The sequence below is a fragment of the Plasmodium inui genome (genome assembly GCF_000524495.1).
Source record: "Plasmodium inui San Antonio 1 unplaced genomic scaffold supercont1.36, whole genome shotgun sequence".
NCBI lineage: Eukaryota > Apicomplexa > Aconoidasida > Haemosporida > Plasmodiidae > Plasmodium > Plasmodium inui.
In genome coordinates, this window is record NW_008481870.1 from 48869 (window position 1) to 76306 (window position 27438).

Below are 27438 nucleotides of genomic sequence, written 5' to 3' on the forward strand. Positions count from 1 at the left end.
TTAATTCCACCCGCTGGCCATTATATCATACCTCTGTTGATCATATAGATAAAAGCTAGAAATGTTTCTCTTTAAATCCGTGCTAATCTTATCCCCGGTGTTAAAAGGTGTTTATGTATAACATACATCAGCGTGCTAATAATAACATAAAGAGTTCGTATGAAAAATAATTACCTATGAATAGGAGTCTGCAATAGAAGTGGTAAAGCAAGGATATCTTTGTGCATATTTTTTACGGCTCTACATGACTCATCCCTGATGATTCCACAAAATAGCTGTTACCCTTTTGTAATAATAATGTAATGATACACAAGTGAAGTCATCTAAATAATGCGTTTTTATAAATTAGTAAAAAAATTGAAAGATTCAAAGAGTTATTAGAATGACAGGACAGTTTTTATACTAAGTATAATATGATAATTGATTGTTCTATCTATTTTGCATTCTTATAACTTAGTATTTATTGGTTTTTTTTTTTTTACTCCTTTTCTAAATAGATGTCAGAATTTTGTGGCATAGTATTCTATGAGAAAATAATACCTACCAATTTATTGATGTCTTTAAGGGGTCTCAATTTAAAGAAAAAGCATAAAGCGCGTTTACAATACCTTAGGAGAAAAATCACACGCGCGGTAGAACAGATGGACATGGTTGGAAAGTTATTTCAACTACAGTATCTTCTATTCGTACGATTTGATACCCCTCCACAATTATATATTATGTATGGTATGTATATATATATGTGAAAAAATTATGCTATGGGTACCGATTCAGTGACTTCATTACATTTTTTTCCATTGCCTAAAAAAGAAATGAAGGGTAGTATTTGGTTACTGCGGGAAAGAATAAAAATAAAATCTATACATAGTTTTATTTTTTACATTTGTAACTGAAAAAATTAAAAATAGGGGATATTGCCTTTTTTACCATCGATCTGTACATAAATATTACCATTTCACCTGAAGTTGGTATGGCTGTATTTATGGATGGAGGATGATTCAAAATTGCAAAAAGAAAAAAAAAAAAAAAAAAGGAAAAGGAAAAGAAGAAGGAAATATTATGCATATGATAAAATTTAGAATATATTTATAGTGCAGTAGTATTTTATTTATTGTTATTGCTTTATTAATTTAATAAAATTTTTTTTCCCCTCCGAGGATGTTTTAACGAACCTGAAAATCGCGAAGCGGCAATATTATTTTAAGAAGAATTGGAATAATAACTCAATGGAGGATAGGTAAGAAGTTTTACTGGTCTAAAAGGCATTTTGTTAATCAGGCACATGTAATTTTAATAGGAGAAAGAAATATATATATTACTATATACTTTATATGAAAATTTACCGTTTCATTTTTCATTTACTAGATTATGAACAGGAATATATTATTGCATCTTTGTGTTATATTTTTATTTCTAAAGGAAAAAAGAAAATATACATATGATACATATCTGTATATTTTTCCAATTTTTTTAAAAATCTATTTCATGAGGCATAACATTAATAATTAACAATTTTGTGAATTATTATACTTATCTCTATAGAGAGAAAATAAGAATTTAGTATTAAATATATATGTAGATAATCATATTTAGCCCAATATTCTTCCCAGATTTTATTGTGATTTCATATGACATTTAATAAATGAAAAAAGAAATATTTATTCAACTATATATAAATATTTACATTTAAAATATTTTGTATAAGAAAGATCTAGGTATAATTCATGTAATGTTCTTAACCTCATTATTTTTACGTAAGTGTATACTTACATATAATATTCCCCCGTCATAGTGAGCACTGTACTAAATAGTAGAAATATTAAGAAACAAAAATATTTTTACTGCAGTTTGAATGGATCAATAAATAAAATAAACCCCAAGGTAAAAGGCAAAGAGAAGAACATATATCTCGAGTATTAACAGATTTAATGTGACTGTATAATAATACCAGAAGGAATCTACCAGGGAAACGAAATAGAAAAAGAAAAGTAGGAGGGTTATTTCGACCATGGCAACGGTGAAGGAATATATTAGCAGAGGAAGGAAGAAGAAAATCCCTATTTTCGTGAATATTTATGTAGTTACCTTTCTGATTTGGGCATTACAATGTTTTAATAATAATGTAAGATTTGTAAGAATGGAATAACCTGAAGGGAGAGGTGGAAAAGAAAAAAAGATTTCTTTAGACATACTTGCATAGCATTAATTGTAATTGCTAAGGGAAGAATTTGCAGGCACATGTTTCTAATATGTGAAAGAGAGAAATGTGTTTCTTTAATATATTTACCTTCCATTTTTTATTTCTTCCTCCTCCCACGCACTCTTCTTAGTGTTTTACGAATAACTCATGTGAAGATAATGGCAGATACTGCAATACAGAAGGGACATTGCCTAAAGGAGTTAAGAGAAGATCTTTAGGACAAAGGGGAAGCTTATTTGGCCCAGAAATGGAGATACTAGGAGACACAGTTGTAAATTATCTGTTACGTGATATCAAAGGAAATAGGAATGATAATAAAAATGAAAGAAAACCAGAAGTGGTGGAACCAGAATACGACCCCCCTCATCGAGAAAACCCTCATAGAAATCATTATGACAATAATAATGAGAAATCTAATTGTGAGACTCCCGAAGTAATGTCCTATTACATACCAGGGGGAACCTCAGATAGGAACCAGATGATGCAACGTACATATTATCCCCCTCCAGGGGTACCTCGAGGAATGGGTTATAGTGTTCCTAGGGATAAATCCATGATAGGTTATTTAAGACGGTTCCTACTACAGCAAGAATTATTTGCTTCCCCCCTATTGAATAAGATGGCCCCAATAATTCTTCTAATGTTTCTTTACTATGTAATACAAGCTACCATAGGCAGTTTCCGTCATCTTATAGCAATTTATTTCGTGGCCAAGGTCCTAAGGATGCTGTATAATAACAGTGATAGTAGTTAATTGGGGAAGAAAACAGGAGAGGGAACGACAAGTGCGGGGGGACAGCAGAGGTATATAATTTTTAAATAAGATTCTGTTCCCTTAAGAAGTAGACCTATAGATGGCCCGAGGACATTTTAGAGAGTGAGGGTTTATGTGATCCCTTTGCAGAACTTTAAATGGAAAGAGAAGTATGAATCCTTAGGGAAAATAATAGAATTGGTATATAGTAGTTAAGGCTGTGCTAACATTTTCTCTTATTCGCCAGTATTGTATAAAATATTGATATACCTATGGAGTGAGACTATGTAATGATATTTTTATCGTATAATTTTGTGTGTATTAAGGTGTCATTTCCCCATTGTAAAGCTAGGAAATGTAAAATCGTGGTATTATAATAAGCCAGGGAATGAAATTATCAATAGGTGTCTATTGTGTGAATCGGTATGTGTGATTTCTCTTCCACATCAGCGTTATATGTGCGTATATATATACTAAGATGTACATCTTCAATGTACCTGAGGGAATACATATATATATATAGATACCTAGGGTTATGCGTAAATCTGCGCCTATGAAACTATAGGCGTGTCTATCTGTATATATGAATGAATTCTTTTCATGTCGTGTTATTCACTCTTTAGACAGAAGAAGTGCCTGAGTATTAGACGGCGTTTAATTTTTTTAAGGAAGCAGTTTTTAATTTATGTATTGTATTTGTATAGGAGGAGGTATGCAAATATATATGGATAAATCCTATTTATGTAAATCCGAACAATAAATATCCCATTGTGCATATTTAAGTATTAAGATTAGTTTTCCATATCATGGGTTATGCAAATCTAGTTACATTTGATTAATGAATTAATTTCTATATCTCCTATTTACTTTGTATGCACGCTCTTATATTTTGTAGTTGACTCTATATTTTAACGTAATATTTTATGTGTTGGAACTTTTTTTTTTCCGGAATTGAAACATTTAAAATAATAAAATGGCTAGGGAGAAGAGCCAGACTGACACATCTGGGCATGTTTGTTGATTTATCATAGGATGTGTAGCGGAGTCTATCACTAAATCAGGTTCATTGTGCAATAGGATGCTATTATATCCTTAGTACATTTTGCGCATGCCATTGCGGATGGGGGAGGATTTAAAGTGGTTACACCTAATGAATGACAATGTTATTTTTTATTTTTATTTTCTTTCTGATTACGATGTTTATGCAATTATCAGGGAATCACAGGAATTGGGAAATTCCTGTCATTACCAAGTATAAGATAGGAAAATTAGTTAATCCTCCATTAGAATCTCTCCAGATGAAACTTACCCTGATAGATGACTGTCGTAAAACACGCCGGAAGACACCACAGGAAAGAGTAATTATTTATTGGAAGGAAAACCCACCCCAAACCATTTTGCTAACAGGAGAAGGACTTACAGGGGTAGCAGCAATGATTAAGGATTCCTTTCCGTCCTCAGAAAGGATTAATATAAGAAAATAATTAAGTCAGAAGGTTATGGTATATTAAAAGCACAACCAGTGAAAAGGATTATATCGATAAGGAGCTGAAGCCGCCCCCTATGTATTACTTTAGATCATACCACAGCTGCTGTATTAAGATGTCCCTAAGCGTTTCAAACATTCTTATTATTGAAAATTTCAAGAGTAGAGGAATGAAATAGTGCACAGGGGGCTGACAGCCAATATCGTTATCGAAGTGGGAGGAGGAATTTAAGCGTGACTACAGAGGAGGGACATAAGGATTTCAGACTGCGGGGGACGATGTTGTAGTACACCCCATATTGATAATATTTAACTCTATAGGGTGAAAAGACGCCAGGACTCCAAATAATGAATATTAACCGATCTAATTGGAGTAGGGGGAATTTTCACTGTATCTATAACGTATATTAATAGAGGCCGAACTACAAACAGCAGTAGTACTCCGGCTGTGGACGAAATATTCCACTTATGGGGGAGATTCCGATATAGAAGAATCTCCAGGGGTAGTGTGAGGGTCCCTTTTAGTTATTAGTGTCTTATATTAGGCCTCCTGAGGGTGATGAATCAACAACACAAGGAAACCCCCAAAAATGAACAGGCCGGAGGCAGATGGGGAGGGGAATGAAATAACAACTGGAGATATAAGAAGAGAAGACAGAATATGATTACGTTCATACCAGTCGCTAATTTCAAAAAGGTGATTCCCTAATTCCAAAAGGGAAGAAGAACCAGGTACTCACTTCCTAGGATTACCCAACCCCCCAAAAAAGTTATAGCTTCATTTCATTCTTTCGTACATTTAAAAACCCAAGTGAGGGTTCATCGCAAAATCAAATTAGGAATTAGCTGATCTAAGTTAAAAAAGTCTATATATCACCTGCCAAGTATAATATCTAAGACAAGGGTCAGAGCCAGTAATTTCACAATGGTACCTGAACCTATAAGGGATTAAGTATATAATATCCGGAAAGCGAACTAGTCAGCATGTGTGTGATATTAGGAGAATAAATTAAGATAGACAATCGCAAAACAGAAATCAACACTTCCAAGTATCCTCTTCCCTTAGGACCCACCGCTTTGCAAACTAGTAAGCAATTCACGAAAAGCAAAAATAAGGCAGACAAGTGCACGAACAAAGAAGAGAAAGACAACACTAACAAAACAGAGAAAGATGTTACCAGCAAACTAACGAAGGCATAAATACGGACACAATACTACGAGGTTAGCAATTAAGAGTAAGAAGTGAAGGTGAAAGCTTATAACTCCTACCGATGCATACTGCACCCCATAAAAGAAGTATGAGTAAATGGATACACAAAAGAGGTTAGGAAAGTGCAGTATAGAATCTAAGCCCCCCCAAGGATGTAACCTCCAGTCAAAGAGGACCCAGGGAACCAAACCTTTAAGAAATAAGAGAACCATGCCAATTATATGAAAAGAAGGGGCTAATAGGGGGCGAGGGATAATAGTCTGTCCCCTTAAGAATCCCAAGAATTAAGAAATTATCAATAGATGAAGCCAACAGGGGGATAACCTGCCTAAGGTGGAACATAAGGTATAGGAAGACATCGGAAAATTCCTGACACCAGAACAAGCAGCGGAGACTAAAGATAATGGGACCCCACAGGAACCCCCCAGAGATGTAGAGCAAGGTCAGGAGCAGATTAAACAGAAAAAGGGAGTAACATCTAGCGAGCATCAGGAATGACAAAAGGGGTAATGCGTTCCAGAGAAATTAAATAGTTTTCTTACAAGAAGCACCGAAAACGCACCAAGATCAGAAGCAGTAATCAAAAACAACAATCCAACGAGACTAATAGTGTCCTGTATCAGAGAACCCGAGTGAAATTCCTAATGGAAGCAGTAACTCAGAAAGGGAACCCCTATTAAGAGACAGGAGAAGATTAAATTAAAGGAGGTTCAGAAAGGAAAGGGGGACAAGTCCTAGTATATGGGAAGCACGACAAAGTGGCTAAGTGTGCAATATGTCCAAGAAACAATAGCAGAAGAAGCCGAAGATGAAACAAAGGAAGAAAACGTAGTCATTGAATGCTAAGGGTCACAGGGAGTTAAACAAAACAAGTTATTCAAAGTCCCGACCCACTACAGAAAGGACGAAACCTAGCCAGAGAATACCCCATGGAAACTATCAATTACACCGAAGAGCAGTGAGCCCCCAGTAATTAGGCTGAGTCACAGATGGGATTTTGTATTAGAAGGAAAAGAGCAGAGTGTTAAGCTGACAAGGGAGAAATAGGAGCCACTCTCAGGAAACCGGACCAGAGTATGAATCCCAAAGAAGAATTGTGACAGGAACAATACTTCCTGTTCATGAAAGTAGCATTGACCTGACTAGTGGAGCAGGGAAACTCCCTTAGAACACTATACAATACAGGTCCTCAATGAAGAGGAATCGAACAGATGGTCTAAGTACTAAAAATATTTCTCAGAAGAAGAATAAGGGCAGAGGGAGGGAAGCCAAGTAGGGAACCACACAAGAATACAAAGGGGAGAAGGCGGAGAAGAGAATAAAAGAGAAGAGGCGTATAGAGGACTCATGAGGAGCCGGAGGCTCTAGAGTCCAACAAGGAATAAATCCAGGAGACTGAACGGAAGAAGAGGAGGAATAGGGAAGGCTACCCTAACATAGGGTCCAAGAAGTAAGAGGACAATAAGTTATTAAGCTTTTTCCCTAGGACAAGCCAGATGGAGAAACCAGAGCAACCAGAGCCCCAGAGGACACGGGGGTATGAAGGAACACAACTTAATGAAGGAGAAGATTCAAATAAGAGCAAGAAAGTATAGAGAGAATTGAACCAAAGCAGGACAGATACCCCTAAGGACCCCAACGATTATACAGGAGGGGATTAACCCCCTGTCCAAGTCTGGAACACCTCAAGGAGAGACAGGAGATTCTTTCTGGATATAGCCGAAGCGAGAATGCATGGGAATAGGCAAAGATTAGAGGCAGAAGAAAGGCTCTAGGGTGCAAAGGATTCGGTAGCAAAGGGAGAAATTAGAAAAGGTTACTATCAAGGTAGAAGGGAGTAGGCAGCAGTATACAAGAGGAGGTGATTCAGCCTAGGGCCGAACAGGACCGATAATTAAGATGCATCACTATCATTTCAGGAATTAGCAGTAAATAGTTGTGTGGAGGATCCCGCGAAGAGAAACAGAAGTTATAAAAGATTCAAGATGGTGAAGGATGTACCAACTACAGACGGAGAGAAACAAATCTCAACAAAAGGGAAATGGGGCCATACCGAAGAATCTGAACTGAAGAAGAAAGGGCTAGCCACCAGGAAGAGAAGACGTAAGTAACAGCAGAAGTTTATGTAAAGTACCCGCTAAGATGGAAGTGAAGATTAGCAAAAGTCAAACAAGGAAGGATTGAGTTGACAGAGGACATTATACCCAATAACCCCCTAACCTGACTCAGGGGAGATATAGGCTAAACTGATCCAATAGCATACCCCCAGATAAGAAGAAGATGTCGAACAATAAAACAAGGAAGAAGAAAAATGATCCCACAATAGAGGAAGCCACCAGATAACAACAAGCCTGAAGCGTAGTTTCAATACCAGAGTATAGAAGCAGGGCAAACCTGCAGCGGATGAGGCAGCTAGGAAGAAGCATAGGGGACGAGTGAATAAATTAAGTAAGAAATGGCCCCTCTTTTCTAGGAGAATCCTGATTACCCTGAAGAGCAGAAATCGAAAGCGGGTAAAGCGGGGGATAGGGCAGAATGACCTAAGGCGAAAGGAATAGTAGAAGAGTCTCCCCTTGAGAGCAAAATCCAAGCATGAGGCAGCGGAGGAGTACCCATGAGGAGGAGTAGTTGACGCCTCGAGTCAAGGAATGATTAGGAGTACCTTTCAATTTATCCGGAATGCAATAAAAGGTAGATGCTTCTAGAAGTATAGGGGTCACCAGAGCAACAAACTACAACAAAAATCCTTGACTCCAATAAAAATAAGTTTCTATATCAACCGAGTGACCAAAAAATATTTAAGTCAGAGGCGTTCCTAACTGGAAAGTCGATAACGGGATGACAGGAATAATTGCAAATAGGAGAATAGTGTGCAATAACAGAATAATTTTTCCTATAACAGGTAGCAGCACGAAATAAGCGACAAGTACCCTTGAGCCCCCTTGTATGTGGAGGGACTAGCTGAAAAGTGAGTATATTCGTAATTTAACTAGAAAAAGCTTATATGAAACAACAATATTTGCAATCCACCAAGCTCCTATTTAACAAATACGCCAACTGAACCCAGCGGAGAAAATATCAGGCCATATGACACTCCATCTCTCCTGCTAGAGGGACTGCATATAAAATTATAAGGGAGAAGCCTAAAAGAAGATACGACTGAAGAACTCGTTACCGGGAACTGAGCCGTAGTGAGTCGCTAATCAGATTAAGATTCCTAATATCCACGCCGAATATGCGAAAGAAGATGCTCAACAACAAAAACTTTCAGCGACAGCAAGATTGTGAGGGTAAGCGGGGATCGGTAGTGTGAAGCAACACAAATATTGAAGTTCACAGGAGCCAAATAAAACTCGTTCCAGATTAAACGTGGTTAAGCGTTCTCATGAGTCAGTGTTTTATAGGACCTGAGGAAGCCGCTTACAATACAGGGATCAGCATCGGGTGAGGCGTATGACGAAATGGGAAACGAGGGAGCTCAAATTGAAAAGTCTAGGAAAAAGCATCAGCAGTAATTCAGGAGAACAGAAACAGCGCTTGCATATAACCCCCTCCCAGAAATCCAAATCTGAACAGCTACATGAAAGGGCCACAAGTGACCGAACAGGGACCAACCCGATCAATTTACGTGCGTGTAAGTTTAGATCCTTCACTGAGGAGGATAGAAGTCGACTATGCAGGAATCATTCCCCGTGATACCTTAAGGAGGGACGAGGATCAAATGAGCAAGGAAGTCAAAAGAGTCACCTGGATCCAGAAGCATTGAGACTGGATGCCTAACAACGGACCAGACGAGAGAACGAAAACTAGTAAAGATTGGTCCCCAGTGATGATTCCCCATCTAATGGCCTACGAGATGAAGAAAGTGGAGAAAAATGACAGAAACCTTATTCCATCACGCAAAGAAAACGAGAAAAAACAACAAACAGAAAAAGAACCCCAGGGTCTATCCCACAGGGACCATGCCATCAGGGAAAGTATAACACCGTAATAGAAGTTAAGCAACCGAGGCCGGTAAAGTTTGGCTAATCGGTGATGAAGTTTAGGCTCGGCACTCCTCAAGAAGGAGTAGTTGATAATAGGACTCCAGGACCTATTGACATCATAGCCCATACGAGAGTTACGCCATGTTGACGTAATAGCATAACTAAGAATTCAAGCGGCATATACCGTCTCCAGCAAACATAAGCTGTTTCCACCGTGAGGAAAGTACGAATCGCATCGAAGTCTTTCCACACCCCAAAATCTATAGGAGCAGTTAAGACATACCTAGGGGGTATCTTAAGCGAACCACCTCAAGCAACCACGAGCAGAGACTGAGGAACAGGGGGGAAGGCAACAGCTAACGGAGAGGGAGGGAGAAAAACTGGGAGACTATAGCAGTGAATGAGCCAAGGGGAGAAAGTCTATACACCACAGCTGCGAGGAGTACAGTGAGCAGTTCCCGGAACTAGCCAGTTACAGCAAAAGGGCGAGTTATCAGGAAAATCCGGGACTATATGTTGAGAGAGTATGAGTAAAGATGCAGGACCTGGAACAAAAGAATGCATAAAGAATAAGCCCAACATCTAAGCAAAGATACCTAGTGCCAAATTAAGAAAACCACGCCCAAAACCATTTAGGGCGTGTTAACTAATTGCAGGGAAAAGACGGAAGGGGGTCAGTAGGACCCCAGTAGCTGAAATCGGGAAGGATTGTCTGCACCAAATAAGGGGCGACGGTTATAGCACACCCCCCACAGCAACTTGGAGTGAAGGGATGGCCGATGCTGTAAATTCAACATGGGAATTAAGTCATTGGGAGCAGAAATCCCTGAAGAACGGATATCTTCCCAAGGAGGACCCCGAATGTAAGGGGAGCAGCAGCAGCAAATATTGTTATTCAAACTTACTAAAGAAAGGCGAGTCCTCCTGGGGACAGTTGAGTGGATGGATGAACAGCAAATTGTTAACCTCAAATTCTGATCTATGGGGGAATAAGTTTAATCCTGGAGCAGGGACAAAACTGAAGGCTGCTGATGGGAAGTCATGGGATTGGGGAGGAATTGTGCATAAAGTCATGCAGAAGATACAGGATAATCTCCTAGTAAGAAACGAAGACCCAAAAGGTAGCAGATTATGGGGCAAACAGGACTGGTATGAAGTATTAGGGACGGAACACAATCAAAATAGCAGGTGGGATAAGAGTCAAAGGGCCAGACAAGTTTTAATGGTGATAGTCTGCATAATCACAGGGTTAACACATTCAGATACCACTGCAGGATTAAGATACCCAAGGCGGGAAGAATTGTGTGAACGAGTCGATAGAGGTCTGATGGTTAGAGAAGAACATTGGGACCGATGGAAAAGTTCAGGGGGGAAAGTGAGCGAGGGAAGGAAGTGTGAGAGTAAGGGGGAGGGGCATTATGAGAATTGTGAAGATGCAAGTTTGAGTTTAATAGCCACAGTATATGATGGTCTATCACAATTATGTACGGATTGTGGACCCTACAGTATGAACCAATGGATTGAACTATCAAAGGATCCTCCCCGTAGAGGAGGTCGGAGGTATTGTAAACTGACGCAAGGGATATTAGAGTGTGAGAAGGAACGGAAGGAGGGGGTGAGTGAACCTGTCTTATGGATAGACCCCTTAGGAGCATTAGCCGAAGGCGCAAAGATAAAAGCAGATGTCGGGCGGGAACGAGCCCAACTGGATAGTCGTAGTGAAGACTCAAGCGTTAAGCAAGGGGCACCGATGTTAGATGGAAAGTGTACCAACAACCACTTATTAGGGTGTAAACCATCTGACAACGGGCACGCGAGTTCTAAGGCACAGAAGTATACGAGTCATCGCTCAACAGACAATGAAGGGTCTAGAGGTCAAGTATCCGTAGAGCCAAAATCAAGCCCAAACGGCGCCGCAAAAGGGGCAACTCAGAGCGAGAGGGTTCCTTCTGCAGATCTTTCTGGGAGACAGACCAAGGCCGTATCAGTAGAATTATCAAGAAAGAAGGATGGATCCAGGGAAAGTGCAACCTCCAACAAGGATACCCACTTGACCATATCGAATCCCGCCTCTGACCTGAGTCCCCAGGCCGAGGAACGTGGCCTTACCATTCCAGGAGGTCTGGGAACCCTTATAGGAGGTATATTGAGCATTCTATTACTTGGGGGAGCTGCGGCATATGGCATATTCAGGATTTGGGGCAGACCAAGGCGTAAGGACAAGAGAAAAGAGGCCTTCGGAAGGAAGGACAAAGTGTGTTATGGTATGGGCGGCGCCGCAGGGGAAGGAAGGATCAATATCTCAGTCATTCCTTTTCCGGCCTAGAATAGCAAGTGGAGCAGCATTGAGCGACTATGAGTCTAGGTCTGGTTGAGGGTTTAGGGTTTAGGATAGGAAAATAACCCAGACTATTACAAGCTCCTCCCTAAAACAACATGATACCCTCATCTAAAACCTTGAACCAGACCCACAGTGTGCAACTGGGTTCACTAAGGGGTTATGTCGCCCCCAGGATGACCTTCTTTCCATATGTTCATTATCCCCCAAAGACTATTTTATGTGTTCTAATGAGTCCAGATAATGTCTACATTGTGTTAATATGTGTATCTTCTTCGGTTTTATTAGTCTGTTTGTCTGTTAATTATTAGTCAAGTATCGACTGTATCGTTGTTAGAAGACTTAGATTTTCCCAAGTGAGATAGTGGATGAACCCATTCTCTGCCCATAATTATATGTGAGGAGGCGTCTTTGTCAAGAAACGATTGATTCATGAGTCAGTATATCAGATCAAACTCCTATGACGTCGTCTGTGTAGGGATTTCCCTAAATTATGCCTGTGTGAGAATAACTTCTTAGCTCCGTGTGTTGATATTCCCATAGTACCGTCAAGTAGATACTCCATCTGTGTGGGAAGTATTGATATGCCAACAATAAAATTGTGAGGATGAGTACTACTGTGGCCGAAGTAATCTAATTTAAATAGTACTGACATGCGGGGGGTATCATTAATTCTACAGTGTACTTGTATCTCAAGAATACTATTATATGAACGACACCATTGAATGAAGTTCACACATATACGTCCTGTAGTATTATATAAAACAAAGGACTATTTAGGATGCTAGAGCATAAAGCAAGTGTCCATGTTTGTGCAGTATAAAGCTGTACCACCAGGTATTATTATATGAGCATTCAGGGATTATACAAGTACTTCACAAAGAGCTAAATCTTTTGAACCCTGCAAACCGCCTGGAACACATCTACTCAAGGACGAGCAATATACCAGTGGTGATTCCATGTGAAAAGCGTGAAAATATGGAGAGTGCCATTCTGTTGAGTCCACCAAGATTCTGAATGCAGTACTATGTGAAATGTAATGATATTCTAGAGGAGTGTTATCTGAAAGGTTCCATTGCGCCTGCCATGCCGTCTTCTGAAGGACACATCTTTGTAAGGGGTAGGGATATCCTCCAGTGTCACCTTATATAAAGGGTATCCACGTGTTTGTAATATTTCTATGTCGAGAGTAGTAAAACCCTTATTCTATTGGTATTTGAACACAGGATATACACTTGGGGTACCATTACTTGTACAATACTGGTGTGGATTTTCCTTGGTAGTGATGCGCGGGGTTATACGTGTACTATTATTATGTCAGGAGTACAGTCGTCCATGTACTAGTGTTGGATTTTCCTTGGTAGTGATGCGCGGGGTTATACGTGTACTATTATTATGTCAGGAGTACAGTCGTCCATGTACTAGTGTATGTGAAGGATTCAAGGTTTATGCCTTCACTATATGAATAGGAGTGTTGTGTGAACTGCATGGATATTCCAGTATAACTATTGTCTGGAAACTGTGGATGTCTCTGGATCATCGATGCTGAGGAGTCTGGAGATCCGCATACTACTATTCTATAAAGGTACGAGTAGTGGAGCTATATGGATCACCTGGAGTGCTATTATACAGACGGAAGCATGATGTGCCAAATGTTTTGCCTTTATGAGTAGGATTATCCTTGAAGTACGATTCTTTCATAGAGTACGTTAATACAGAAAGTAGCGTCCTGTTTACAGTACTGTTGTGTGGATAATACTTCCATTTGAACAGGATATTCGCTGAAGGAGTATTCATGACTTGGAGTACTGTTATGAGGACACTACAGAGGTATGTATAGTATTCATATCTGCAAAGTGCACATCTGCCTGGTACGATGCTATTTGATGAGTGCCAAAGTTAAGCCGGTATTATTAAGTAAAGTAAAGAGAGGTGCAGAATTGATGATTTAGTTTTATGCCGTATGAGGAGGTGCCACCGTTACGCAACGTGTGAAAGTTGCCGTAGTAACTCCGTATGGGGGGTACACTTCAGTGGGACACATGGATGTGTGAATTGAACGATTACTTGAAGGACACTGATGTTATTTACAGAATAGTTTGTCCTGATGAGTACAACTGTCCTTGGAATAGCATTATTTGAAGGGTTTTCATGTTGGTTTAATGGCTGGATCATATGACTTGGGCGATTCTGCAGATCCCAGAGGTGGCTTCGAAACCTATTGTCTAAACAGTAGAGCTATGCCAGGGGCACTATAATGTTAACCGTATTATAGTGTCAAGAATACTGATTTTCGAGGGGTGTCATTATTCGTAGGGTAATATTCTATGAAGTGCATGAATATTCTACAAGGGTAGATGAAAAGGAAGTATACATGTGTCCCCATTTCCCATGGTGACGAATGCGGAAATTCTCGTAGTACTGTTATATCAATGAATTAATGGCTGATCTATACTGATATCTGCAAAGTACTGTCCATTTAGGGGCATAATTGCATAAAATGTACGGATGATCTGCGGCGCAGTCTTGTGAGTGTACTCACATCTCCCTAGTGTGATGTCTTGGAGTGCACACTTGTGGTGGGATTCTGGATACCCCCCATGCACAATTATTAAAAGAGGTGGAATATCATGGCCTACTGTTTAGGCTTCTATTAGAGGCAAAGCACCATATTCCGGAATTCATAGCACTCCCTGGAGTGTTATTATATTAACAGCCGTATAATGTGTGGAACTGCATGATTGGGGGAGTATCGCTCAAGCAAGTGTACACATGTGCGTGAAGGAGTATTGTCTAAGAATTACTTATTCGCTCCAAATAGTAACGTCCCCAAAGTACTATTATGTGAACCATGAGGATATTTGTGGAGTATTCAAATATTAAGCACAGCATTGTAAAATGCATACTACTTTACAGGGAGTACTATGATTTAAAGTGTATGAACATGCATGCCGTATCATTATATTTATCCGTCGTCCATGCCTACAATGATATTGTATGGATGACCCCATTGTATGAAGTGAACAGATATATGTGGTGTATTATTATATAAACAGTAAAATCATATAGACTGGACAAATGTGTCTAAAGTGTCGATGCTGGTAAAGAATACAACTGTATCAAGAATATTATTGTATGGGGTTACCGGTTATGGTGTTATTTTAAGGAAGGGAAAATATTTTACAGCTAACGGAGAGCTTGTAGCACATTCATTTGAGAGAAATTATTGTCCCTGCACTCATATGATATCTAGAAAGCAGGGAAAATAAGAAGTGGCCTTCTGTGGAGTGCAATGATATTCAAAATACAGTATTGTATCACGGATACCGATATTCTCAAAGACCGTCCTTTGAAAGATAGGGATTTTCCTACAATACGCCCATCGAAAATGCAAAAGTGTGTGAATTGCGGGCTATGTGTTCCAAATTTCGGTTCCTATTCTTTGGGCAACACCAGTCATTGATTAGTATAGATCTCTATGAGATAGTATTATGTGAAGAATTGAGGGCTACATTCTAAGGAAGAGAGCAAACCATTAATTACGCGCAGGTGCAGGCGCTATAGCTGTGTCGAATGTATTATTACCGGAGTAATACAATAGAGGCAGAAATACTTGCATATGGACAATGCAAGGATTCTAGCGAAAATGTTCTTTGTAATGTAGAGTGTCGCAGGAATGCTTCTATGTGAAGGCCTAATAACATAGCGTTTTAGATACGAATAATTGGAGAACGTGACTAATTGAGGAATAATGATCTATGTGTAGTATTATTTAAAAAATATCACTCCCCCCAGGACTACGGGCCTGTAGAATGTACGCTTAGCATACAGCCCTATTATATGAACCATGCGTCTATACCTCCAGTATTATTTTGTGTACTGTATACATGTCTCCTGAATATTATTCTGCACCAGGTTCATATTTTACAGTTCTTTTATTTGGAGATTATTATTGGCTGAAGATAACACATCTCGATGGGGAACCATGATATCAGGAAAATAATCGTGCGGGTTTTATGACTGGAATACATCTATATGGAAAAGTTAGGCCAACGGGTGCTATTATTTGAAGAATAGAATGACGCGAAGGATATACACTTGCTTTGAAAACTAATATATAAGGAATACATTTTTCGCGACCATTATTAAGTATGTGAGGAGGAGACATTTCTCAAGAGTATCACTGCATAAACAGTAGGAAAATCCGGAGACTCGCTATTGTGGAGTCGTCAAGATTTAAAGCAGGAGGCACCATAATTTAAAAAGAGATATTTAGTAAGAGATAATAGAGTGGATTCAGCGGTATTCTTGGAGGGGTTCCAATCACTGAGCGTTACACATATATACAGAATACGAGATGCCTCCGGTATATTTGTATTAACTCTAAGAATCGGCCTTACAACAGCTGTTTAGAGGATAAGCTTCTGTCATGGGTAATATTCTATGTAAAACAGTGCTCTGTGAGGAGGAAAATTGTTTAAGATAATACAAAGGTTTAGGGAGTCGAATTCCTTGAGGAGGACGGCAGTTGTAAAAATGATACCATTTCACCAATACATTGGCTTCTAAAATAATTCACTTCCAGGAATACTCATATACCAATCCTAAGGCTATTCATGATATATAAGAGACTGAGGGATACTATCACTGAGAAGGGTTTCAACATACCAAGGGTGTTTATATATAGGAAGAACTTTTTATAGGCGAAGTAACATTGTAAGTACAGTAATACGTCGTGAATTGTGATTATTCCTTCTCAATATTATTGTAATATAGATTCAATAATTATCCGGGTACTATTAAGAGACAATGATTACGGAAGATTTGCACACCTGGTTTAATCTGTAGTATTTTCCTCTTAACAGGACTCGAGATCGATGCCATACTATTAAAATATAACAGTTATGTAAAATGAAGGATTAAACTTCTTATACCCTAGAGAAGAATAGGAAATTATAAAAGGAATAGTACTATATAGAACGGGCTATTTCTCATGCAGAGTTAGGAATAATAATAACCTAGAACGGTGAAGGGGATAAAATGAGCATAAGAATAAGAATACACATAAGATATTAAAGAATCATTAATCTAAAAGGGGGGGAGCGACAATATAGAAGCGGATGACTATAATAGAATGTATATACGAATACAAGTGACATATTTGAGAAAATTAACTAATTCAGAGGGGGAAATATATGTAAGACCATATAAATAAACCACAAGCCAGTGGGGATATCAACATAAAGGTCAAAGTGGAAATGCCTAAAAGGAAAGGTACATAATTAATACATCCAGAACACCCAAAACAACAACAGAGGATACAGGGAAACATGCTGAGGGGATGAAGATTAGACACGATACCCAAAGAATAGAACCAAGAGACACAGTAGGGGTGAGACATAAGGAATAATGTGAGCAGCAGATCTTTCCCTCTGACAAAATAGATATATGAAATCGAGGGTTTCATGTTTTCTAAGATATAAACAAAGGAATAAGGACAGATAATATCTTGAATCTGTGCTGAGTTCATGGAGTATAAGTTGTACAATAACTTCATTTTTGTCTGTATCTAACACTATAGAGGATGCTATAAAGGGCGTCACCTTGTTCAAAACAGAAGGATGTAGAATGTTAAGTGGTATTCGTAACCCCTTTTATGCCTAAGGGAATATAAGCATATACAGTGAATACATTCCCCTATTGACATAAAGACATGTCCTATAAAGGAGTCTTACACCACCATGGAGTTATGAAGTTCTTCTGAAAAATGAGAGGAAGTGAATAAATACATGATCATTTTGGCAGTGATATGGTTTTTATATCAGTTTTAATTGTAATGCTATATGGGCATATAAGCGATAATAGAAAAGTTCCCTCCCTTAATAATGAGTTAAATAGTTTTATAAAGATATTGTGTGTTATTCCACGTGATTAATTAACCCGAATTTTCGAAATTATTGGTGAGTTGTTGTGGGGATCATCTGAATAAAAAACGGACAGTTTATGTTTCAGTACCATATCATAATATACATTTACCCACCAGGTGGCAGAAGAATAACTGTTTAAATAGAAGGATACAGAATGTTGTAGCTTATAGGATATTTTATTGGCTATATAAGATATCATGAGGGATGATATGGGAACTAATGTCGTGACCTGATAAGGACTAGATAGACAAAGGGATATAAGATAGGGGGGGAAAATCATATAATGGTTAAGGACTTACTGCTACAGCTTAATGTATATTATAAAAAAAGGACAAGGAAATAACCGAACAACAAGGGAAGAACAAAAAGGCAAAGAAAGCAATATGAAAATTGCCCCCTAATAAGACAAATTAAGAGGTACGCGCCCATAGATGACACAATAAAATGTAAAAAGGGGCAAAAAGTGAAAAATCAGGAACGAAGAAAGGAGGAAGGGTACCAGTCACAAGGACGAGGCGACACTATAAGGGGTGAAACAGGTTTAATAAGCCATATGAAACAACAGGACGTATAAGAATGAACATCAAAAGAGTATATTTAGAATAATCCGTATACGGTATTTACTAGAAAAACAGGGGCCAGCTAATATGGCGGCGTACGACCCCAAGGAGGGGAAGCAATGGAAAAAACAGAAAGGGGAACAGATGAAAATTTGCCCAGAAACCTGGCTCTAGACCAAAAGGGAATATGATGAATACGCAATCAAATATTATAAAGTAGGGGAAGAGTGAAAAAAACAACAAAGTACCTAACGAGGGCAAGGACCCCCTAAGAGGAACAGGAACAAGTTGGTCCTGACAGATCAACAGTGGGAGAAAATGCAGGTATCGATAAAGGGAAGGGTCGAAACGGGAGAAAAGCTCATACCCTAGTTAGCATTCTATATTATTAAAGAATTATCCACGACCGAACATCCGCGAAGAGTACGGGTACAAATGCCGTAAGAATAATAGTAATCTATATGAAAAGCGAAGATAAGGGAGGATGCACAGCAGGTGTAGGATGACTAGACATAGGTACTTCTGGATCACCCTATAAGCAGAAATTCCCTAAGGCATCTATAGAATAAATTTAGAGTATAAGATTAATAGAGTCAACTCCCCGAAAGTAACGGGAGCAAGATTAATAAGCAAGAGCGAGCCAGGCCAACACCTGACCATTATGAAGTGATGTAAAAATATATGTATATAAGAGATCCGTAGTCAAAGGACCAGCTGCGGTGATTCTTTGAGGAACACGCCAAACAATCATAAAGAGCATCTATCCAAGGCCACCAAAGAGGAGAGCGCCTCCCTAAAAGGAGAAGCAAAAAGTGTGGCCACCACCTACAACAGGAGGGAGGATAGATATAGAGAAAAGACAACAAAAAAGGAGGAACACCCAGGGAGAAAAAAACACAGGAGAATCGTAACGAGTAACCGTATTATTAAGGAGAAGTGCAGGACAAGACCGTGTCAGGGCAGCTCAAAAGCAGGACACCCTCCAACTAGCAGGAGACAGAGTGGGGGGAAAACGGATACCTACACACAAAGAGCCTGAAACCTAACGAGTAGCAGAATAAGATAGAGCAGGAGTCCAAGTGGGGGTACCTCGAGCAGTAGGAAATAGCATAAAAGCAGGAATAAGTGAGAGGATGAGCTACGGATACAGAGAAGGGGCGTAGATGATAAAACCAAGATTAAAAGAGAAAACAGACAAGACAAGGAAGAGGTAGCGAATAAGGAAGCAGCGTAATTTCAGAGTGAGAAAATATGAACAGGCAAAATATCCTATGAGGGAGGTTAACAGGTTTAATCAACGGAAGAAGCAAGGAAACCGGCGAAACCCTAGGAGGGAGATAAGAAGGGGAACAACAAAGAATATATGGAGCAGGCAGGCAAAAATGAGAAGAACCTTAGAAGAGAAAACAACGGAACCCCCAAATATCTGGGAGGGTTGAGAAAGACGGCCCCAATTGAGTGGGCGTTTAAGAACGGGGAAACCTGAAATAGGAGGAGTAGCGGGGCAGGCCTAAAAAGAGGGGGATAAAACAGCAGATTCACTACAGGAATTCGCATCCAATATTATAGGCAAGATAATTAGACTAAAGAGCAGGATATGAATCAGAGCGTGTATAGGAGGCCAATAGCCTGACCAGGAACGCCGGAGAAGACAATTAACAACGAGAAACTACTTCAGGATAGACAACCCAGGATGTAGTAGCAAACGGCATAATGAAATAAGGAGATTTCACCAAAAACAGCATTCAATAAGGGCAACGGACTCTGGGCAGAGCAACGTACCGATTGCAGCAACTCAGTTGGGAATAAATGGGAGGAGAACAGCCGTAAGAGCAGAAGAGACAGTAACAGTCAAGCCCCCTATCTCCAGGAGTATGCTTAAAAGATGAATCTCCCCCAAAAACATAACTCCGACAATAAAGGCATTACCCCCCCAACGTGAAATATCGGTGCAGTATGGGCGCAACCCCCAGGAAAGTACGAAGAGGCCAATAAAAGGGCATTATAGAGAATCCATAGATCCGGAGGAAAGGAAGAATGAGAAAGTGCCGTACTCCAGGGGTTGGTATAGCTTAAATAGAAAAACAGTATATTAACGAAATTGAGGGGGAGACAAATCGAAGAGGTATATTCAAACCCCAAACCAAGAATGAATAAAGAGTTCCAGAACGTGGAGGGAACCGGGGGAGAATGATCGTGCCTAAGCAGAAGGATGCCAAAAGGAAAACCAAGGAACTTGTTAATCAATCCTCTGTACGAATATTCCGCCGCCCCCTAAATGAAAAAACCCTAAGCAAATGTCAAAAATGAAGGGAATGGTGTCCAACACGAAATAACGACCAGCCAACTGCAAGAATAAAGATACGAGGAACGCACACCGGAATGCACCGGAACCCCAGAAGTAGCATCGGAAAAGCCTGGGGAGGGTAAGGAAAATGCTAGAAGTGAAAACAAAGCTAAGGCCACAGCGAGTAGTTGACAATGAAGTTCTATGAAATGAGGAGAGACTGAATATTCCTGACTCCGAGAGTCTTACGTGAAGGAATATTGACCAGCTGGGAAAGTCTACGTAAACTGAAATAACAACACATCAGGAGTCCGAATAGAGCCCTAAGCATGAGGGGGCAAATAGGAACCAGGCCTCGAGACACATCAGTACAGATAAGGAGTCTCAAGAAAATAAACAACAGGAGGAGCAATTTCCTTTTAAATAGAAATGGATAGAAGCTCATGAAATCAGAGCCACAGAAATTAAAACAAAGGGAACCCTCAAAAGGAGCATGAGGAGATATTTTTTATAAGAAAACCCCTACTACCCTAACACTATTCCCTTTAACAGCTTCCTACGACTATAGTCTCACAGGAGAACCCACAAAACCAATACAGTAAGGTAGGAAAGCACAAGAAACAGCAAGAATGAGTACCCAATCACAAATATGCGAAGACTTAACCGATAAGGATGTTGAATTATGGATAAAAGGGTGAAATCCCCTATCATAAGGCGATAACATAGACTCTGAAGAAAAGAGGAGAATGCATTAGAATCTAAAAAGGAAGGAGGGAAAAGTCAGGTAAAACTCTATAGAGAATCTATATTTTAAACCCCTGATATAATCTATTATAAAAGACCTTATGAAGGAGACAACATAGAAGGGCAGCCGTACCAAATACCACAGCTCAAAATCCAAAAGAAAAAAGGACGACGAAAATAGAATCCAGATATAAAATGAGTAAAATATCCCGAAATTTAGGACTCAAGCCAAGAGTAAAGGAACCCAGAAAAGTAACACACCTAAGGACGAGTGGTTTACCAGACAAGAAAATTAAGAGCAGAGAAACCTGAGGCCCCACCAAGATCTAGCACTAAACTAGAAATAGATTATTCCTCCAGGCCCACGCACACGACTCAGATAATCTGAGTGGACTGATACAGGGAGCTACATGGGGGAATCTAACAACACAAGAGCAGACGGGCTCAGATCAGTGCTGATCACAAGGAGAAAGCAGGAAACCTATGGAAGGAGAAACAAGGGTCGGTCCCTAAGGGACGAACAAATACCAGGAGGCAAAGGAAGGCTAACCACTTTCCCTCACTGCAGAAGAGAACAATGCGAAACCAACAAAACAAACCAAAAGTCAAAAAGAAATCAATAGGGAAGAAGATATACCCCGAAAATGAAAGAACATGTATCTGCCCTGGAATCCTCCTACCCCCGGGAAAATAAATAACTCTAAAAAATAATGGCCTTTAGCAAGAAATTTATCGAAGCCACTATAAGAATAAGATACCAGCCGGAGATTATAATAGTTGAATGTATAAAATAAAGGAAATTCAAAAATCACAAAGGTCAAAGCATAAGATTATCACAACCACTCCAGGCCTCAAAGGCCACGATCCTAAATAGCTGTATAACAAGGCGGAAAAATAGAAACAAATATCCCCGAATGAAGAGGGAGTTGTCCCCTCCCCAAGAAAAACGGCAGGAATCCCAAAGCATTAAATAAAACCATTAGTTCCGAGAGAATGCCCGAACGGATCTGAAATCGAATGAAACCGCCAAACCTAATGGATAAGTCTATTACCCATTATAGAGAAAAAATCATGAAAACAAAAGATTAGGAGAAAATTAAAAGGGAATGCTTGGACACATCGAAAAAATCAAAGTAGATGGATTACCACGAGTGAAACAGGAGTCTAGGAGGATATCCCCCGTGAAAGGGCGAATCTCTAGAGTACGAGAGAAGTCTATGAGTATGCACCGGATACGCCACTAACAATATATCCCCCACTGACCGTCTCTGGAATGTATGTATTAGAAATAGAATAAGAATCTCAACAAAATAGAAAAGGACCAGAGGGAACAAGTAGTATCCTTAAAAAGGGAAACAGGCAAGATTGACTTCAATAACTAAGAATTATAATAAAGACAAAAGGAATGAAAATTCAGAAGAGCCTTTCCGAGGAGTGGAGCCAATGAGCCAAGACAAGACAACAATTAAGAAGAAACTTCCCCGATGCCAGTATCAAAACATGCTTAACCAGCAACAGGTATATAAATGAATTCTAGACCGCCGAGTCTGGACTGAGGGTGGAGCAAACATAGGAAGAGATAAAGAATTAAGTAGTACTACTAACTAAAAATTGACTTTAGACAAGCCAGGAACCAACCCACCCCCTAAGAAGTAGACTTTTGTGATGAAGGGATTTGTGTATTAAACCGGAACAACTCCTAAATGGGGGCTGAGGTGTTGAGTACAGAAAAAGCCGGTCGATTTCCGAACACCACCCCTCCCTTCAATCTCTAAATTAAAATGTCGGAGAGCGATCATTTTCACTACCCCCCCCCCTCCAAAGTGGTAGTATAACAGGCACTCAGGAATTAAGTAAAACGTAAAAAAAAGAGAAAAAAGCACTAAGAAAAGTCTGAATCGCCAAGAAGGAGTAGACCTTGAAGAGAAAAGCCCCAGTCCTGAAATGGCCTACTGACAGACCAGAAAGTTACAATAAACTCAAGAAGCAGGTGAACCAGACTCAGGCGTCAAAATACGTCACGACAGCAGTTTTATACGCATATAACTAAGGAGAAGGGGGGATTTCGCCTAAGTAGAAGTGCGAAGAAATAGTATTAGAAAATAAGGACACAAGGTGCGGCATCCTATGCAAGGATAAGGAGAAAGCTTTAAATAGTCAGGAGGATACCCTTGCCTGAGCCAACCAAGGTAACGAGAATTAATCAGGAATCCCTTCAAGAAAGAGAAGTGACAGAAAATTGCTGTCTCAATGGTTTTCATCCACTAAGTAAGGGACAACCAGCAGAATCTCCCACATGGAACAAGGGGAAAAAAAAGAGAGGTAGCCGCAGCAGGGGAATATATAAGGATGAAATATAAAAGCAACAAGAGAGAAAGATAGCCGAATTGCCCGAAAATATCAGAGTGCCCAGGCCGAGGAAACACCAGATGGGGGCAAGGGGCCGAATTGAGTAAGTGAGTATCAACTGACCCACCACAGAAACGCTTAGAGGCCACACCTCGACGGGCAGGTTGATTATTGACTAAGGCAGTAATTAAAGCAGCGATTAACAGAAGCGAGATCAGTCTAAAATAATAAATAGAGGGCAACAAATTGGTAAACACAGACAACAAACCAGAAAGTAATCGTCACTCTGGAAAATATCCTCAGTAGAAAGAAGAGTATCTTCAAATATATAAATCCAAGAAAGGAAACCATAGTAACCGGATAACCATTGATATATATAAGGCGGCAGGTCAGGAAACAGCAACTAAATTCAACCTTAGAAGCCCAAAAATGAGGATCAAAGAGGAAATCGTCAGCCAAAGTTAAGCGACGCCAGTCCAAGGGGCAACAGAACCCATAAGTCCAAGGAAAAAGAAGGATCAAAACAAAGGAAATAGTAATAAGAAGTCTATTAACCGTGGGGGTATGATCTCGTAGTATATAAAAAGAGACACGCAGGAGCAATGTAAGCCCTAGGAATAATCCTACCGAAACAGCACGAAGGAATGTAAATACATTGAAGAGATCTCTCAAATCCCACAACAGATTCAGACCGCACGTGATGGCCGAGGGTGAGTATGACTTTGCCTCCAAAATATATGGAATGAGGACGGCACTCTAAGATAATAAGACTACTAGTGTTACTCAAGAAGGGCAAAATCTATATTATCATCTAAACGACAATAATACCGAAGGAGCCAACTCAAAGCAAAGCACCGGAAGGAAGAAGTGAAGCAAAGTCAGAGAAGGGCGCCAGCTCAGGATAAACGAAAAGGGAAATCCTAGCAAATGGCTGTGATCTTTTCAAATTTGAGCTTAGAGCACGTGTAGGAGGATATTGCAGGTATCATTATTAATGCAGCAAGATAGTGAACACGTATAATAGATCAGAACAGAGTATTTAGGGGGATTATGGAACAAGGGGAACAGGAAAAGGAAAGGGTTAGAGGAGTTTTTCAGGAGGGCCCCAGCTGGGAGGATTCCCCCCCCAAAGTATCTTTTTGTAGTGTTCGGTGGGTCAGGAATAGGAGTTGCGTGAGGATTCCCCATGAGGGCGTAGTATTGATAAATAAGAACTAAGAGAGAAAATGGAGTCTACCAGGGACTCTCTAAAAATTGAGTAACTCCCACAGCAATATTTCCCCCCCCTCCACTTCTGTACCTCCGAATTGTAGGGGAGCTCTCCAATGGTAATAGAGGATAGAGAAACAGCAGGGCCAGTAGTAGACTTTAGCCTAGGAATCCAGGTGAAAGTTTTGCCGAAACAGCTACAAGCATCAGTGGATTGGAGCACCCATTGCCAGGGACTAGTTAATATTTGGTAAGCCGCGGAAGGATTCCTGAGAACCCCTAGAGGAAGCAGAATCAAGGAAAGCAACAGAATGAGGTAGGTCAGGGGGGATAAAGTGAGTCAGAAACGCAGGAGCTTAGTGGGACGAGGGGAAGAGGCCTAAGACGACCGAGAAGAAATCTAAGGGTCTCAAACTGGAGGCAATAGCAGTCAGTGGAGAGCATGGATATCATGAATCCCCAACTATAAGGAACGACGCGACAGTAGCATAGAAGAGATTACCGAAGGAAGAATAAGAAAAGGGGGAGCCAAGTTGAGTATAAAGATTCGGATTATATAAGAATGATCGCAGACGTAAGGCAAGATAAAGTAACATTAAGGCGGCCCTTTTACCTTTAAGGCTATAATACTACTAAGCATATGAGTCACCCTCTTAATATATCCAGAGAAGGAAGACAAGAATGGGTTCCTGGTTTATAAACTACTTCAAGGACCTCGTATCGGAATCTAACTTGAGAAGAATCTGTGAGGGAAGAGAAGCATCGGCTAATGGTATATGTAGATTAAGAAGCAGCTTAAAGAACAGGGAAGCTGTATGGGAATGGGCCTATGAAGGGGAGATTAAGGCTAGGGGGAAGAAGCCAATAGCAGGTCTGTATAGCTTCTCTAGAGGTATATGTCTGAGTATTGAAGAATGGTTAAGTCTATTACCAGTACCGAAGACTACGGAAGGAATCTCAACATTTCAAGGCTGTCAGTATGACAAATACGTCGAAGCCAAAAGTCAGAGTAGTCCGGACCAACAATGTAGGGTAAAGGGGGAGCAGCTGATCTGGAATACTCTGAAGGGAGTGAATACAATGGACATGTGGCAAGAGAGTCAAAGATCACTACAGGCATGCATGGATATTGTAAGAATAATTATGGTAATATTGGGTATCAAGATGAGTGGACAGACTGTGAACTCAAAGGACACCAGAGATAAACATATATGTCAGGAGATCTATGAAGAATTATGCCACTGGGGAGGGAAGAAGATAGCACGAGAAATAATGATGAACTGGTTCCAAATCGAAGACGAAAGCGGTAAAGTTATAAGCGCATGGCAATTACCTGGGGCCGACTTGTATGAAGTGATAACACACGAGATCGCAGGCTTAGGGAAGGGCGATAAGGGAACTGTGTGTAGGGTAAAGATATCCGGAGATTCCACTCACGGACAGCCTCCTGAGCAGTACGAAACCCACGGGAGTGAGTGGGATAACTTGAAACAAGAAAGAGAGGAAGAAGTAAAACAGCTATGGCAGGGGAGGTTAGAGCACGAAGAAAAGGGTAAGCAGAGGAGTTAGAGGAGGGTGACAGGATTATAACAGTGTAGAAACCCTGTGCCCCCGAACACCAGGCACAGCAGTCCTTCACGGGGGGGCAAAGGAGAGCATAGTAATAGGGGAAGGGATCAGGCTTATTGAGAGTAAAAGTAATGCTTCCCCTTTTTGAAAGCTCAGGAACAACTTAGGACGGTTGATGAAGATTCTTCTTCTAACATAAATGTGGGTCAGACGATAGGATTGGTGCTGGGAGTAGTCTTAGGGGTGCTCGCCGGCTTTGGAGTATATAGGATAATAGGGCGCAGCCGGAGCAAGAATAGACGGACGAAGCAGGCGAGGGGACTCAGTTGGCACGATGTGGGGATCGAACACGTTGGGCCAGGAGTGAGTGCCGTAGCTCGTGTGACTCAGTAGGGAAAACATCCTGGGGGGGGGAGCAGCTGAGAACTATGACCAAAATTGGGAGCTATTCGCGGGGGGAAAGCAGGGAGGCGGGGCATTGGGGGGGTGGGGTTCAGGGATTACGGTTTAGTCCTTATTTAGTGTTTACGGGTAGGTCTTAGTTTTCGGATTCACGGGTTAGGGTTTAGGGTCTACCGCTTATGGTTTTGGGTTCATGGTTCAAGATTTAGCGGTTATGTCTAGGATCCATGCATCGGCGTTTAGGTTTCAGGTGTACATTTGAGGAATTAGCCTTTAGATTTGCGGATTTAGGTTTTAGGATTTGACACCTTGCCTTTAGATTTCAGGGTTTACCTTTCAGGATTGAAGGTTTAGTCTTATTGTTCAGGTTTTATGGTTCACGGTTTACGGTGGACGGTTCTGGGTTTAGATTTCAGG

General features: G+C 40.2%; 4 protein-coding genes across 4 annotated transcripts; all 4 read left to right on the forward strand.

Annotated features, from left to right (window-relative positions):
- Window positions 1–2008: 2008 nt before the first annotated feature.
- C922_05067 (hypothetical protein) lies at window positions 2009–2954 on the forward strand (the record flags this gene model as incomplete). The annotated part of the gene is made up of 2 exons (XM_008820640.1): window positions 2009–2131; window positions 2331–2954. The coding sequence occupies 2 exons, from the start codon at window positions 2009–2011 to the stop codon at window positions 2952–2954; spliced, it is 747 nt and encodes a 248-aa protein (XP_008818862.1).
- Window positions 2955–9035: 6081 nt separating this feature from the next.
- On the forward strand, window positions 9036–9416 carry C922_05068 (hypothetical protein; the record flags this gene model as incomplete). The annotated part of the gene is made up of 2 exons (XM_008820641.1): window positions 9036–9094; window positions 9209–9416. The coding sequence occupies 2 exons, from the start codon at window positions 9036–9038 to the stop codon at window positions 9414–9416; spliced, it is 267 nt and encodes an 88-aa protein (XP_008818863.1).
- A 992-nt stretch (window positions 9417–10408) lies between these two features.
- C922_05069 (hypothetical protein) lies at window positions 10409–11962 on the forward strand (the record flags this gene model as incomplete). Its single annotated transcript, XM_008820642.1, has 1 exon — window positions 10409–11962. One exon carries the CDS (start codon window positions 10409–10411, stop codon window positions 11960–11962), a length of 1554 nt encoding a protein of 517 aa, XP_008818864.1.
- Window positions 11963–25731: 13769 nt separating this feature from the next.
- Window positions 25732–26619, forward strand: C922_05070 (hypothetical protein; the record flags this gene model as incomplete). Its single annotated transcript, XM_008820643.1, has 1 exon — window positions 25732–26619. One exon carries the CDS (start codon window positions 25732–25734, stop codon window positions 26617–26619), a length of 888 nt encoding a protein of 295 aa, XP_008818865.1.
- Between the last annotated feature and the right edge of the window lie 819 nt (window positions 26620–27438).